General features: G+C 36.0%; 1 protein-coding gene across 2 annotated transcripts; it reads left to right on the plus strand.

Annotated features, from left to right (window-relative positions):
• The first annotated feature begins 366 nt into the window (after nucleotides 1-366).
• On the plus strand, nucleotides 367-17,097 carry LOC123006548 (homeobox protein Nkx-6.2). 2 transcript variants are annotated; one of them, XM_044401116.1, is made up of 4 exons: nucleotides 367-1,165; nucleotides 7,507-7,530; nucleotides 9,479-9,663; nucleotides 16,460-17,097. In XM_044401116.1, exons 1-4 carry the CDS (start codon nucleotides 520-522, stop codon nucleotides 16,622-16,624), a joined length of 1,020 nt encoding a protein of 339 aa, XP_044257051.1. In that variant the 5' UTR covers nucleotides 367-519; the 3' UTR covers nucleotides 16,625-17,097. The 2 variants fall into 2 exon arrangements, with proteins under 2 accessions (XP_044257051.1, XP_044257052.1); XM_044401117.1 differs by lacking the exon at nucleotides 7,507-7,530.
• The last annotated feature ends 828 nt before the right edge of the window (nucleotides 17,098-17,925 follow it).

The following is a 17,925-nucleotide window of genomic DNA, read 5'->3' on the forward strand; positions in this document are numbered from 1 at the left end:
CTCCTTACAGATTGAGTCCCATGTATACTCCGATAATACGAGTCCGGAGGGGGTAGGGCGGTCTTGCAACCCGTGCGGGCGGTTCCAGACGCGCGCGCGATCGCCAATCACGGCGTCGTTCTGGGCCCGCCGGTCCTCCTTCCCACCAATGAAAAAAGCATTAATCTCTTTTAAAAATAGAGCAGTGTGCAGCCACGCAGCCGGGCAACACGCACCGACCGGCCGAATTTCCCCTACCATAAAGGCCAGTGTAATGAGCTTTAACGGTAGCACATATTTAACATGCACTACAGTTCATAGACATCCCCACCGCGGAGGCTGCTGAGTCACCTTGCCGCCGCCCACCGCCTCAGTCATTGCTCACCTCAAAGTCTAAGTCAGTTCATTGCCGACTCCGAGTCACCGTTGGCCACCGCGAAGTGCTGTGATGTGCAGTGCTAGCCACGTGTTGTGAGAGACCTGACTAGTCCCGGTGACGCGAAACGCGTCCTCACCGCAACCACGGCGTCTCCCGAAGCAATGACGCAACACAGCGACGCGTCCAGCGACCGATCCGAAGTCTCCGTGACGCCGCCACCACCAGTCTCCAAAATGTTGGAATTCGCTAGTCAGCAGAACCTCAGCTTCCTCAACATTGAACACCGGAACATGCTCGCCGCCCCCTTGGCGGCGCTCCATTCCATGACAGAAATGAAGCAACACCAACACCAGCACCACCTCAGTCCGGACCACCTCCACGGCCCCGAGAAAAACGACGATGTCCTGCTGGAGCGTACAAGTTTACACGTAGAACGCTCCGGCTTGACCTCGCGCAGCCCCTTGGGGGCTACTAGCAACAGCAATAGCTCCCAAGGAGCTAACCCGCATGGTATAGACCACATACTCTCAAGACCCTCGCAAATCACGACGGGACCGCTGCATTTCCCGCATAGTCTGGGGTTCACGCAGAACACCCTGGGGATGGCTTCCAACAGCGCGCAAACGGCCTCAAACTCAGGCCTACGAGGGTTTAACATCGCCGCCGCTGCCTTTTTCCATCACCACGCCGCCAACTCCGTCAACAAGCCACCCGTCGAACTTGGCAGAAGCACCGGCGGACTTTACTGGCCCGGTTTCCAAGGACTCGTCTCAAATCCTATTGCTTGGCGGGACCGGCTCAGCAGCAGTAAGTCCAAAAACTAGCAATGACTCAAAAACCGGTTTCAGTAATTAAGTAATTCTCAGTGAGAAATGCTTGAATTAATTTAACGAGCTGACAACTATCTCAAGTGCGTGCGTGCGTGATGCATGAGAGGATGATGATACAATGATGCTATGCAGCATGTTGATGATTTCACGTTCAGGGCTCTAGTTTACCTGTACGGCCACTAATTCCTATCGTAAACAGTGTCACCCCGCGCAATCCAATTCAAGTCAAATGTTTGTTTCGCCACATCACAAATAGAATATGGTTTCTATCTAAGTTAATCTATTTGCCGGTTACAAACAAATTTACCAAAGCGCATTAATCTATCAGTCTTGCATTTTTGCTTTTACGATCCGACGATAAAAGGAACTCTCAGTAACGTGAAAAAACAAAATTTATCTTTTGTTTTTGTGATTATCAATGACCGAAAGTTATACTATGATAAAAAGAAAATAAAAAAACATTCGGCGCTAGAAACGAAAAAGTAGATGGTCCATCAAATAGTAGAATATAGGAAATAAAAAATAATAAAGGGATGATTGAATTTGATATTACAGTCGGATGACTTAATTTTATGAAACGATTGAGAAACGAAACAAAGTTTGTTCACTGAATTGAAACTCTGTTAGAGACATTAACAAACAAATTGCCCTAGGAAAAATCTGAGCAAATGTTTGTTTTAGTAATTGTACGGGGTCTGTTCGCTCGGTTTGTTAAAGAATTGTCCCTGCCAAAAGAAATAACAATCGTTATTCCTTCAAACAATATTATCATTTCTTCACATCACCCTGTTTATATTGTATTCATTTAATCTGTATTGGGGAAAAATGACATTTGTAATTAAAATGATTAATCACCATTTCTTGGCATTATCTATTGTTTATAATGGTGTAATGGGCGAAATAATAATCACTATTCGAGAATGTAAGCGACATATGCGTTTCTTCATTAGTGAGTTGATTAGGTGATATCAATACTAATTCCGTTATCGCACAGAGAGGCACATATGTTTGGAGCATTATTACATCATATATCACAATATACAAGTATAGGTGATTGCGGCCAGTTAGACTAGAGTAGAGAGCGAGCATTCAACCCCTCCACCCCCTCAATGAAACGTTGGGCGCGGATACGTAATGACCGGTGACGTATGTGTTATTTGTTTGGCGCCATCTGGCAGTAGCGTTATTAACTTGGCAAATCAAACAAGCCCAGACATTAATTACGGAGATCTGATAGCTGTCGTCCGATTCGAACCTTGTTTTCAAACATATCCTCATATTTTATACTTCAGATGTATTAAAATGGCCGCGCAGACGTGCTCGTTTTTTAGGCCACTCTATATATCGGGCGCCGAAATGTTGCCACTTCAGTAGAGAGTTAGAGACAATTACGCTATAATCTCAACATATGTCATGTTGGTGTTATCATTTATTCCATGAGAAATATCTATTTTATGAGTTGTAAAACTTGATAGCATGCATTACAATTTGCACCTAGATATAATCAACTAAGATGCGTTTACAACTCCAAGTCTACGCGTGTCCTATTTCGTAAAATTTGTTTACAAAGTGTGGACCGTAATGAAGCGATACAGCCGGTATATAAATTTAATTAAGACAACTTTGTCTTATGCTCGTAATAAACAGTTATCTGAAGTGTGCGTCGTATAATAGCTAACATGGTCGACATGATGGCTTTTGCGCGAAGTACGGCGTTATAACAGCCAACTTCGCTAATTGAAGACCCTAGTACTGAATTACTTGTTCATCGCAGCAACATTTAACGGTCTGTCATGTTACTGTTCCGGCGTTCAACCCGCTTTTACTACCTCCACCAGCCGAGCTAGGGATAAATTTACTCCACGTCCTAAAACCGATGCCACCGCTTCCTTATTAATTTTCGACAGTCGACACTAAACCCTCACATTTTCGCACTATACGGTACGATGTACGAATAATTGATTCTGTACTTTTTATCGCGCATATTGCACCCCATACAGCACTTTATGAGCGATGCTGGCGTGTTCCACCGTATCAATTTGCGTATCTTTTAATTGAAACCATAAAAGTCACAACGAGACCCGACGCAGACACAGACTTATAATTTCAGTGGGGGCATAATAAATCTAATCGTAAAAATTTTACGGACCGAGATATCTTCAAAACTACAGACGATCATCACATTAAATTAATCATTACGATTCGTTATGGCTGACAAACGTTTCGGAATAATATTTGCCTAATTGGAAAGCTTTTCACGTTTTAAAAAAGTATCTGCCAAACTAGAAAATTATGTCATTTTTTATTTTCAGAGGACCACAAAATACACAGATAAAATCATCAACATTAAAACAATTGATAATACCTACATAATTTTTGTAAATAATCACTGTGCCAAATATATTTCAATTTTTTTGGGGATATTTTGAGAAATAACACACAAAAATTTTTTCATAGCTTTCTCGAGGGTTTTTATTGGCATTTTTATGTTTAGAAAAAGGTAATAAATAGGTGATCTCTATTGATGATTTTTTTATGCAAATCTAAATTAGAAATTTTCTTATACTTTTTCGTACAATCACATTTTTCAAGTATCACATTTCGAAAATTTTATCTCGCTTTATGTCTAGACTAACAAAAGAGGAAACCTATATAACCAACTAACCTAATATACGTAGTAAAACTTTATAAATTCTCTATTGTATAACCCTTTCTGATGATTTAAAGAGTTACCTCAATAGGTATCTCATGTATAACATGTTAAATAAATGGTTTTTTATTTATTAAAATAGATTTTTATTTCAAAACTTTACATTTATACTTAAGTTTTTATTACTGATACTCGAAAATATAAATTGCTTTCTAGCTTTCTTCTATAAAATAGTCGAATATAGCCACTTTCAGAATTTTAAATGCGATTTTCTTAAAAAAAATTAAGAAAAATTAAAACGGGTTCTAAACTCTCATTCAGCACTCTAAAAAACGTAAAGTACTCCGTCTTAGTCTAAAGGAGAAAAAATATAAAAACTTGTTGGAGAGTGTAATTATTTATTATTCTTTTTATTTCAGAAAAATGTTTTTACAGTTTTACAGTCAAAATTTTTTGACAGATAAATTTTTTTAAACATTTTTTTCATGTTCCTGGTATCTTATCTTACTTGAAATTTTTCTCTGGGGCGCGAGTTCTGGCGCACCCTGTATATGGCTCAAAATCATTTTACTATTTTCATTATATTATTTATACAGTATGTACCCGGATTGAGTTTACAAGAGGAAAAAAAATTATCTTTGGTTTGACGCCAAAAGTACAAAGGAAAAACATTTTTTGCTTAACTTGAAACGAGCAAATCCGTAATCAAAACTTCATTATTCTGACTCAGTGGAAAGAAAACATCATTTTTTTATTTGGACTTGTAATTTTTTTCTATATGCTCTTTAAGTTCCATCACGGCGATTTGACAGCATTATTTGAATAATTATTGTTTTTTATCTTAAAGCTGTTTCCTTGAGTTAGCTTTTATTAAAATTATGTTTTTCACAAATATTTTTGTTGTTTAACTCATTTGTCAAAGTGAAACGTTGTCGAAAAAATAAAACCGCCAATGTGCCAACGAAGTCCAAAATCAAGAGAAAAATGAACTTTTCTATACAATGAATCAAAATAAAGCAATTTTAATTTCAGATTTGCTCGTCTTAGGTGAAGCAAAAAATGTTTTTCCTTTGCTGTTTTGGTGTAAAATCAAAGATTTTTTTTTCTCTTGTAAACTCAATTCGAAAATATACTGTATAGTTTATATTTGATTTTATATGTTAGAAAAGAAAGCAATAGGAAACATAAACATGACACGGAAACAGAATTATCTACTTCCGACTATAAGCGCCGACATTTTCTAGGAAGAATAGTTATTTATTATACAACACGATAAAGAAATTGTTTATCTACGAGTGAAAAGGTTAAGTTTACGAGTGACGAAGTCACGAGGGGACTTTTTTCACGAGTAGATAATAGCTATTAACGTACCTAGGATGTAATGCATGTTATAACAGCTGCAGATGTCAGTTTGAAATCCGAGCGAGGATTTTAAGACATCTAAGGCTGTTATGACATTATTACATCCAAGGTTTGTCCAAGATTTTATCGGTTTCTGTCGAATAAGCCAAAAATTGGAACAGGTGCTTTTGGAACATTTCATCGTTGGCAGTAATTTGAAAACAATGTCATTAAACGTCAACATAAAAAATCATCTAAGAAAATTTAGAGAAAACACCAAAAAAGGAACAAATTCGGTACCGCCAAAAGTTTTTAGAAATTCGGAAACGAAAAGTCCAGAAACTACTACTTAAACGATGAAATGTTTTTTCCACTTTTTGTATCTGCAAGGTAAAAATGACATATCGATATTGTAAAATTGACATTTCAATATTGTAATATTTTACAGCAATCAATAAGGTTATGCCATAGTTACCAGACTATTTTTGTGTATGTAACATTGCTCTTAACAGACAGAAACCGATAAACAATCTTTATCGTCCTGCATAATATTTTGTTTTATTTTGAATTCACCAACCAGAATTTCTTGAATATAAACAGTAGATAAAAATTACGTTATTTCACTAGACGATAAAAGACTACTTTATCTACTAAAATTAGTTGATAAAAGCACTTTTTAACATTGAGTACAAAATAAAAATCTTTTCAGAAACTTAGGCATTATATCGTTTTTATTCTTTGTAGAACAGCTTTGATGTAAATGTTTAAAATCAAAACAATTAATTGTTTGAAAATCTTTATGCAACAAGAAACGAAAGTTACATAATAATAATAATTATAATACAGAATTGTTAACTGATCAGTTGCTAACTAGTAGGTGATGATTATGAAATGAAACAATTAAATAATAAAAAAGCTTTATTTGTTCAATACACATTGATATATTTCAAATAAATCGATTAAAGTTATTAGGTTATAATTTATGGGTACATTTATATTTTTTATATTTACCTGTGTCTTGGAGTCTGTATGATTTAGTAATTCCAAATTCAATGGTTTGTGTACATATACGTATTCTGCGTTCACTATCTGCATCTATCTCTGTTGGCACGGTTGTAATATGAGCGTGAATCGCTTTATCTCTTGTATGATGTGGGCTTTCTGAGTATTTAGCATGAGAATGGTATCGATGGCTGTGGTCCGATTAAAAGAGTTAGAGATGTAAATTAGTCCCGGTATGTAAAAGGGGGTTCGGCGTCGGCGGCGTCGTCGGCATCGTTGCGCAACGTTCGGGAGATTGTTATCGTCACAATCCATCTTCCGTATCGGGAGAAGTGTTGTGCGTGTCGTGTAGAACAAGCATCACCATTGTAGCAGTGTTTCTGCGGTTGCTAGAGGCGGTAACCTAGCAACGGAAGCAGCCGGGGGTGGGAGCACGGCCGCACCGATCGAGCAAGCTGTTTTAAGCAAGACACCCTGTTAGAATAATTATATCTCTAGATAACGGGATCATGAGATTATCCACTTTAGTATCGCCCCATCTCGCTTATCTACACACTAGCACTCTCTTACATGCTCCTGTTATGTCTGTTGGACGTTATCCTTCTCCCAGTATGAATAATTCCTTGATTGCACTTTCATGAAACTGACGAACAACGATCTGCCCCCTTTTAAGACGACTCTTGATCATCACGCAGACCGAAACACTATTACCGACTAATATCGTTGCCATATTGGGAGTTTCTCAGCTCTTTATCGATCGACATGATTTACGGATACGTGTTCACTATTCTCGCACTGCCGGAACATGGGAACATCATCTGAAAAGGCGGATTTCAACGAATATCCGACCGATATCGGCAGCTACGTAAGATCCTACGACCGAGACTATAGATGCATTATTGAATTTGTTCCCGGCTTATACCTCCCAAGAGGAACATCTAACGCTACATCCTGCGTTGTCAGCATATATAGATTATTATATAGACATCTGGTCTGTTCAGTGTAGAATCTTACAGATATAAAAGTATCGACTTCGACACAATGGAAACCTAACCTGGACTCTTTTGCATCCAACGCGATATTTTCGGAACCATATTGCCAATATAAACTTGAATTGTCCTATAAATAATATCGATGTTCCAACAATACATCCTATAATAGCGAAAGCACGTGTTCTCAGAATACAGAGAGCTTTTTAAAACCAATACATACGAAAGATGGAGACGTTACTAAAACTGATTATCTCGCATTTACACCCTCTCTTCTTTTATACACTTCATCTCTTATGTTTTTACAACTTAAACTAAACTATTTTTCTATTACAGAACAAGATGCTTACTTTAAATTTGGTAAGTTACAATTATCTCATTTTGAAAAGCATGATTTACAGTTTGACTAATAGGTAGTACACATGTCAAAAATTAAAATCTATGTATATTTGAAAAATTAAAAAATCATAAAAATTATTAAAGTTAGGAAATACAATAAAGAAGAATTAATCTATCCCGGCGCATCCACCATTTTTAATCGGTTTCTTTCTATCAATAATAAGGTTTTTAGAGATTTCAGAGTTTAATTTTTTATAAATCTAAAGCCAATTGTGTATTTTTACTATGTATGTTGTTACTTTTTAAGTCAAAATGCAAGACTTAAGACAAGGAAGTTTTTTATTAAATACGCGTTATTTTTGACGTTAAATAAAACTTGCTAGTACCCTGTTTTTTCCAAAAGGATTCTCAAATGTTATTTTTTCAGTTGAAAACTTAAAACTACATGAAAGCTTTTTAGTCGAAGATATTTTTATCTATTTAAATTTAAGTTTTAGAAATCTTTGAATAGTTGAAACAGTTTTTTTGAATTTTGAGTAAGAATAAAATTCAAACATAAACATAAAAAAATAGTTGGTGGAAGTAAAAAAATAATAAAGTAACTATAAGTATGCCAAGTGCTCCTATGTAAGATAATCAGTTTACATGCACATACAGGGTGTGTCAGAATAACTGGCGCCCTAGAGAAAATTTTCAAGATAAGATACTAGGAACATGGAAAATATGTTAAAAAATTTTGACATTTATTTTTTGACTTTTAACATTTTTTATGTATATTTAATAATACTGATGATTTTGTATATGTTTTTTTTATAGTTATTTAGAAAGGGTACAAAAATTTTGCCACCAAAACCAAAACTACAAATAACATTAAAGAGAGTTGCAATTTAGGATACAGCTTTTTTGTTTCCTCTTCTAATAGCCTGTAGCAAATAAACTTGAAAAATTATTATTTCAACAAAAATAAATAGAGTCAAAGTGCAAAATTTAAACTCTCATAACTTCGAAAATTTTATAGTAGACTTTTTTTAACATTTCTTCCAATCTTCCATGTTCCTGGTATCTTACCTTACATGACATTTTTCTGTGGGGCGCGAGTTCTGGCGCACCGTGTATTTAATTTTAACGCATTTTTTAAAGTTGCCACACAAATTATACAAACTTATCAAAAGTTGTGTTGATATTATTTTTATTAATATGAGTTTGAAGAATGAGAAGAGGCATGTGATATAATCTAGCATTCGTTCATGCCTTGTCATTTTTTTTACTTATTAATTTTGTAAGGGTGCAAAATCAGAATGATTTTTAAGCGAATGAGCCTCAAGAGTCGCAAATTAACTTTTATGCTTTTAGAAAAAGTTGATTTTCTGTCGATTTTTTCTTGCGTTTAATTAGTCCGGGATAAAAATGTGATATAGCTCGTCGTTTGTGGATTTTTGCGTTGCGTCTCCCCGGCGGAGTTCGTCAGCCCTTGTAACATGTGTTGAGTGAGCGAGAGGAAAAGATTTTAGTTAGGTAGTGATTTTCTGAGTAAATTCCGTATTCTCGTCGCATTTTCGTGGTTTTGTTGTTCTGTATCGTTTAACTATTGGATTCTTTTTGGTGCGAATCGATTACTTTATAAAAAAGGGTCGAAGAGTGGGAAAAATCTTGCCTTGAAATTGCTAGTCATAAATTAAATCGTGTGTTGGAACGTATTATGCGTGAGGGTTTAGTCGCCATCATGAATTCTTGATTCATTGCTGATTTAAAACGTAATCATCACTGTAACAAAACTGAGTAAAATGGCCGTATAAAGTTCGCTCATAACATGATTATAAAATAAATTTTGCCCAAGCGCACGCATTGTAGGCCAACGATTTGTTTTTTATTGTTCGGATTAAAGACAATCCTCGATGACATTAAACGTTTCACCCTAATAATTATAGTCACTTTGTCACAAAAATATCTTTTTTTTCTTATTTTGCAGTGAATCAGGGCAATGTGGGAGGAATTGGGCCGGATAAAGACACGAAAAAGAAACACACGAGGCCTACTTTCTCAGGACAACAAATTTTCGCGTTGGAGAAAACCTTCGAACAAACCAAATACTTGGCAGGACCTGAAAGGGCGAAACTCGCCTACGCTTTAGGGATGACGGAGTCTCAGGTTAAAGTAAGTCGATTTTCCCTTATTCAACCATTTCGTATTTCATCGATTCCATACCTAGTTCCAAAAGCTCAAAAAAATCGTAATTTTTTAAACTTAACTCAATAACGTTTCATGCACTTTTTTGAGTCTTTAGGACCTCTAGAAATGTAATAAGCGTTATTTTGTTATTTAAAGTTTTTACTTGATATTTTGATATTTTATGATGAAAAATCTCTCATGCTTTGCTCTTATGCTCTCTTATATTTGCTCTTTCATGCGCTCATGATCTCTTATTATGCTTTAAACTTCGCGCTCAGATGCGCCTGCCTTCTATACACATTTGAATTGTTAGTATTTGAATTTGAATAAGAGAAAAATTGCTGATTTTAGCGGAGTTCGAACCCTGGACCTACCTGCCCGAAATAGTGACTTTATGTCACTACGCCACCAAGCTCCCGGCATGTATTTGTATTCTAGCCTAATATATTTATATTCGATAATTTAAATTTTTTAAATTTGTGTTTTTACGATGTGTTATGGACTTTTAGACCTTCTACTCTTCGAGCAATTTCAAAGTTTTCGATTTTTAGTTTTTTAAAAAATTTTTGGGCGATTTTCGGTACTCGAAGAGGTTTATTGTCAATAACTGTAGAATTATTAGCAACAGCTCGCTATGTTTCGTACCGTTTGAAAGCACTTTTAATTTTTTGTCTTATAAAAAAGATTATTGTACTATGGCAAATAGTTATTGAGAAAATCGCTGGTAAAAACAAAAATTACAAAATTATTTATTCGGCAACAACTTCTAAACTATCAAGAATTTTGCGGTTTTGTCGCCATCAATCGACTCCCCTGAACATAGTACATAGGTACAGTACAAAACATAAGTCGTTTTCAACAAACCTTAAAAAAACCTCAAAACTTTAAAACTATTTGTCCTGGGTCAAAACGGTTTATACAAGCGAATTCTACGAGTAATTTTACATATTGTGTCAATTTTTGAAAAGATTGAAAAAACATGATTTCTTGATCACAATCGAATACCTACGCTTAGGTATGTAGCCCTATTCTTGGCTTTATTACTCAATATCTCAAAAACTACTTGTCGTAGGGAATTTTAACTTGTTGCATCGTGTTCTGTGTGTGATTTTACGTGTAGAAGACTATATTTTAAGCGTTTTTACGACAAAAAATTAATTGATAATTGATTAATCACATTTTTCAGCATTTTTACTGTCCTTAAAAAACTGAAGAAAATCGTTTTTTTTTATTGGTTTCAATAACGTTTTATGTACTTTTCTAAGTCTCTAAGACCATTAGAAGTGTAAAAAACGTCATTTGGTTTAATTTTCGATTTTTTGAGAAAAATTTAAAAAAATGCTTTTACGATAAATAAGTCTCATGCTTTTATGCTTATGCGCTTTTATTTGCTCTTATGCACTTATGCTTTTTTATTACGCTTATTTAAATTAAAGAAAAATTACTGACTTTTGTGAAATTTGAACCCCGGACCTATCTGCCGGAAGTAGTGACCTTATATCACTACGCCACTACGTCGCCGGTAGTTTCAATGCTTTAATTTACATGGACAATACATGCACAAAATTATTTTTTCTGAAACGTTTTATACACTTTTCTGTGTCTTTCTGACCTTTGAGAATGATGCATTTGGTTTACCATATGTCTTGCAAGTTTTTTTTGATTTGAAGAAATTGGAGGGTATTCACTTTTTGAGTGTTTCTTTTATTTTGAAAAGTAGAAATTTTTGGATGTGTTGAAATTGTCGCTTGTATATGGAAAGTGTTTTAACTTTAAGTGAGCGGTAGGAAGTTTTTGATTAATTTTTTTCTTGCTTTCCGTTTGATGAGTGCACGTCGGTGAGGCGTCCGTTAATTTTGGGTGGCTTACGGCAGCGGAATGCGTGGGAGTTGATTGGGGATTTGGTTTAAAATTAGTTGCATTTAGGGCGTTTGTAATATTTTGACGGAGAGGAAAAGCGTATCTGAACATTAATCTGAATTTAAATAGGCGGATGAAATGTTGAGAAATATGTTAATTTTTCAATTATAAATCTAATATAAATATGTTAAATATCTGGTCGGCAGTAAGTCGAGCGTATTGAAAGCCGTCAGTCGGCGATTAGTCGGTTCGGCTCAATATATCGGCTCGTTTCAAAATGAATCCGATTAACTTTAAGTATGTTGTGGGGTTAAAATAGGCCGAATCGAAATCCCCCATGAGTAATTCGGTGGCGACGCGTGTGCCTGCGATATGTTTGGAATTAATGAAAACAGAGCAGTCCGGGAAGTCGGATCGGGGCTTGACGAACGTTTTCGACAAGTGTAAATGCCCCCCTTTTGTTACTCTGTAAATTTGCATTTTTATTGAATCTCTAGCCACCGAGATTTGAATATAAGCCTGGATGTTGACAAAAAATAATACGGCTAATATTGAGCTTCAGCGCACTTCCACGACGCGCTTTTTAAACAACCATCCACTTTTTCGCTCACAAAGAAATCCCTTTCAACAAATCATTTCACGTTCAGCCACACAAAGCCCACTGCGACAACCGACAACGCCACACACTTTTCACACACTAACATTAACTACATCGCACCGTATCATCACCAACAACATCAAATCACACAATATCATTAACAACACATTTCATTATCTCACCCTTGACTCTTTTTTATTTTTACTAGTCTAATTATATTTGTTGTACCAAAAGAAAAATTAAAATTGATAGGTAATGTCGGAATGGATTTTTTGGTGGAAGATTTGTGTGTCTGTCATCGGGGGATGATTTGAGCGTGTCCCTCGCTGTCTTGTTAGGATATCAATCAGATCGGCAAATCCAAATAGCAATGACGATGTTTGTTATAAACAAGTGGCGCCCCCAGCGGAACCCGCCGCCCTAATTCAATTTGTCAGGAGATTATACGGCACAGCCGCACACCCTCCCTTAAACGATACATCATACAAGTACAGCTGGAGCCATAGACGGTGACTTAAGGGGTACTAAGGACAGACACTCATTCGGGAATATTCACTAGTTGTGCAAAAAATCCGGTTAAATTAATGAAATCGTGGTGAGAGTGGCGTAAAAATTCGACGCCCGTTGCGAGAGCAATTCATATTTAAATTTAATTAAACTTGTAACAAAGATAAAATTAATTTTTAATTTCTGGAGCTAGGTAATGAAGGTTGGAGATCTTAAAAAGTAGACGTTTAGTTGAGTTTTACGATGATTTTCTCAGCGGTAAAAGTGCAGCTTGGGGAGAGTTTTGTCCAGATTATTTTTTCTTGTATTCTCGGAGGTCCCTTTAGTTTAATGAAGCCGCGGTTTAATAGCGCCTCGTCTTATTATTTATTTACTCGCATCAAATGCCGAGCTTTCCTCCCTCTGGAAGTGCATTCAGACCCGACAACGGAAGGATTTAATTTACAAAAATGCGGAATGTTTTATGATAATAAAACTGCGCTCAGATTAAATAAAAATGCTAAATAAAAAGCTCTCGCGGGGATTAATAAGTTTGCGAATCTCGACTAGTCCCGCTTTGTTAAGCTCCAAATGGGACGCCCGAACCCACACGCTCTCCTAAACATCATCGTATTAAACACCAATGAATTATACTTTCACTTTAATTCACCCATTTTCAGTACACCATCTTGCATTCATAATTCCACATTTTTACCGCCACTCAATTACAAAAACTATAGACACCAATTAACTCTCTCTCTCTCTCTCATTTTGACCATTATTGCTTCATCTCTATTTTTTTCCACAGACGCGAGTAATTTTTGCGTTCCAATAAAACCCCATCAAAGGTGCAATTTGGGATTGTAAAAACTTCGCGATAAATTTTTATGGGTGGTGTTTGTGTGTGGTAAGATGTCTCGTCCTGACATCAATTAAAATTAGTTTTGTATATGAGCATGTTATAAAATTTTATAGAGAGTAAAAAATTTGATGAAGGTATTGTAGAAATTGTCATCTAGCGTGAACACCTGCAGTTTAATATTTATGGTGGTTGTCTAAATAGTTGATACGGCAAAACTAAAATTCCTGTAACCGCTCATTTAGTAATGTTAATCTTGCGTAATTATTGAATAATTCTGTCGAAATGATGCTAAATAACACATGGTTATGACGTGACGCTACTGGCCGAACGTTTGTTCGTTTTGAGCGTTTTGTAGTTCATATCGCGTATCAGAAAACGCCTGATAAATATTAAAATGATGTGTGCGTTCGGTTGCCGGTCATTTATTCAATTCAGTGGTCGACTTTGTCGAAGTTTTCCCAAATACAATTCCAGTTATCAAAATCAAAAGGTCGGAATATCGCAAAGTCGGCGAAAAAAACTCGATTTGAGTTAAGTGATTTCAGTTTCGGGTCGGTTGGACGGGCGTTGAATTAGCATGTTAATTGCGTGTTTTTGCGTTGAAGGGTAGGATTGGTAATTTGACGCGACGCGTCAGTAGCGCGATAGAGAAAACGCGCGATAAATATTAAAACCGGAATGAAATGGACATAGAGCCATCAAAGCGTAATATTTACCGAATTCAATTAACTGATATATCCTATATAAATTTCCCCTTACAGCGGTGACATTCGGCGTGGCGGAGTCATTCCAACCCCCTTGGCCGGCCGCCATTGCTGTCGAGCCCCAATCCATCATACACATGACACATATAGAATTTTATTCTGCGGTATATCGATGCATTGGTCCAGGCCCGGCTCTTCCCGAAATGACGGTTTGATTTATTGCTGACGTCGCTAATCTACGTGACGTATATATGTTTTTATTGTTTGCGAGCGCAAAACGTCCGGTTTTATAATTCCAGATAAAATCTGTATGAGTTACATGGCGGGGGTGGGGGCCGATCCCGTACCCGCCCTAATCCCCGGTCGCTATGTAAATGCAGGGTCATTAGTGTGTCGTTAACCGTTAACGTAAGGCGACCGAATCGATTAACGCTAAGTGACTGCGTAATTAGCTGTACATGTTGCCGCGGTGCTGCAGAATGTGCGCTACCCCTCATCTCCGCTACACCACTTGGCTTGCAAATTAAGGACCACTCACTCGCAATTTGTTTCCACGCACATTGCCTTACCAATACACCCCCTCATTAAATCCGATCACAACACACTTCATTTGCAACAAACATCATTATACTTAATATAAAAAAACACAACTCTCGCTTTTGTCTCTTCCTTTTCCTCTTATCATTTTCATAATGTTTCACCCACTGCCATCCCTATGCTTTCTTCTTCATTTTTGACAACTGCGTCAGATACATCAGTTTAAACGACCTCTTTTAAATTTTCTTATTGTAACTGCTGGAACTTATTCTTATTACATATTTTGTCTCTTTCAGAACTTCCTCTCGTGTCATTGATCCGTCTCAGACTCGCAAAAGTTGATATTTTACAGAAACTATTACTCTCTATTGCTTATTTATATCCGCTTGGCGTAGTGACAACATTTACAAAACTTTGACAGTACAGACATATTTTAAATTAAACTAACGATTCATCCCGAAATAATTTTTTTGGTTGCTTTTGCTTTCCTGTTTTGCCCTTTTCTTCAGTTTTTTTTTCACACACAAACGAATTTCTTGAAACTAATAGCCCCGACATTTTCCCTATCACTCACTTACTTATATTTTAAAGCTATTGCATTATTTGGCACCGTGACAACACTTTTAATCCATTTTCAATATTTGAACATGAATTTTTACGAAAAACGTTTTTTCGTTTATTTCATAGTGTTATTATGGCAAGTTTCCACTTTCAAATTGAATCATTGACATTTTTTATTTTTATTTTACTTATTTCAGTGGTGTTTTTTATTTTTATTTTTCAATAACTGCCTGATTTTTTGTTTTGTTTATATTTGATTTAGTAATGCATTTAAGTGTATATTCAATATTTAAAAGTATGGTGTTTGCGCACGGAAAGTTGGCAAATTGAGGAATCAAATAAAGGAAAATAAAATAAGCTTTTCAACTTTATTAATTTTGTGGTTCTTGTGATGAAACTTTTTTCTTAAAATGTAAGAAAGTTCAGAAGTTTAGTTAGAAATTTGTAAAAACTGTGGCAGAATGTACGTGAAATTGTGTTGTATTTATTTAAAAATATAATTTAAGTCGAGACGATTTCAAGTTGATGTTTTTCATTTGATATTCACCCTCTTCTAATAAAGAAGTCGGAAGAACGTGATAAATCACTGACGGAAAAATTAGCAGTTGTCTTATCTTTCTCCGCTAGCTGGAATTAATTTTGCAATGATATTTTTCGCAATTAAAGTGAGACCTTGGGTTGAATCCGTGTAAGATTTAGTGAAATATGGTAATTGAAATAATGTATAACAAATCAGGTCTCGTGAGCCAACATCTTCGCGTTTAATTGATGAGAGTGGCGTTCTCGCGCATATCGAATCGGTAGCATCGCGTTTCTCCTCCCTGTATTAACTGCGAGACCCTATTTTGCATGATTTATCGTTGTACTATAGCTCTAAATACCGTGTAATTCGCAAATTTAATATATAATGGCTCTGTTGTACAGAAATCGCTGAAAACATGTAGCCTGCTTCAGCTGTTTAGCAGTTTTGCGGAAGGTTAAACGATACATTTGCACCCCTTGTTCGACTAAAGAAAGCTCCGCCTTTTCTCCACCCTTAAGGATGTTTGCGACCTGGTCTCTCTACTCTGATAAAACTTTTATTAATTACTCTTCACTTTGAAACATGGCTGCTTGCACAAAAATGAACTTGAATTTTGTCCTCATATGTTTATTTCTGTTTGTCTTTTTCAGGTATGGTTTCAGAACAGACGCACCAAGTGGCGGAAAAAGCACGCGGCTGAAATGGCGACGGCCAAGCGGAAACAAGAAGTGCTAGATAACCAAACTGATGAAAACAGTGACGTCATTTCCGATACTGAAGATGAACACGCAGCGAAGAGACAGAACATACAATGAGAATTGGAACTTGTTCAAATAGAGACCAAGACTCTACCTGTAAATATGGTTTAGTGATCTCAGTGTTTGTGAAGACTTGTGCGTGAGACAAGAGACGTTGTGACGCGCTTTGTAAAAATGTTATATATCTATAAATATATGTATACGTATGTATAATGCTATTTATTGTTCATTTAGTGCGTAAAAATTGCGCGATTTTGCCGTACTAGGGTGAAAATTGGGCCGTTTTTGCGACAAAACTTGTACAGCAACATGCTTGAAAACATTGCGGGAATAATATCCTCCATTGTACATAACTTTTCTTTTGTGTTTGATAGCAATATTTACAGGGTGATTACGGAAATAGGATCGTGGAAAATATTATTCCCATTAAAATATTTTTATTGATTTAAGAGCTCTCGCCGCTCTAAAATGAGCTGAATAGATTTGTGTTGGAAAATTTCAAAACATCGTGCAATCTTCTTACTATAGGTCGCGGCATTTTGCAGCTAAATTATGTATATTAAAATGTATTTGTAATATTAAAATAAATATGTTCAAGTGAATCACGATTTTAATTAAGCCTCATCCTGATAAATACGCCGAAACATTCCAATAAATTATACGATAACGATAATATACTTTCATCAAATTTGACTTAATTAACTTGTAAATTCTGTCAATAACATCACAGAATTTCACTCTACATATAAATAAAAAAACATATGCATAACATATTGCCACCCACCGTATGGTTATGCACGATTGAGCTATGATGAAGAGATAACTTCCGTAATAACAACCGATAACAAGTTACACAGCAAAGTAATTGACACATATTAAAAAATCTCCTCTGTGCAAGAATTTTAAAATTTAGACCTCAATTTCTGTCAAAACATAAGTAGCAATTTCGTCCAAGAAGCGTAACATCAGCAACCGCAGAGTCGTGAGCTCCAATAACAGTTAAGTAAAACGTAAGACATAATCATTATCGGAATAAATTCCGTGCTTCTTGTGTTAAAGCAATGACTTGAGCTGGATGTAGTCTGTCTGAGCCAGTTTAGGAATAAACATAAATTTTGAAAAGGTTTGATGTGAGATGATCGTGAGAGAATTAGTTGTTTTTGGAGGTAATGATTTATTGGTTTGGTGGGGAGTAAACCGTAAACTTTTGATAGGTAAGATCTCATTTGAAGATAAAAATGCGCAAAGCCATCCCTGTCGTGTTGTGTACATATGTAAATCCGCGTTTTTCGTGTAAGATATGCAACTTGATTTATCTTCGATGCAGAGCGGGGAGAAGAGCTAGGTGGCTAGGCGCC

The sequence above is a fragment of the Tribolium madens genome, unplaced genomic scaffold (genome assembly GCF_015345945.1).
Source record: "Tribolium madens isolate multiple individuals breed KSU strain unplaced genomic scaffold, Tmad_KSU_1.1 Scaffold_2;HRSCAF=44;Tcas5.2_LGX, whole genome shotgun sequence".
NCBI lineage: Eukaryota > Metazoa > Arthropoda > Insecta > Coleoptera > Tenebrionidae > Tribolium > Tribolium madens.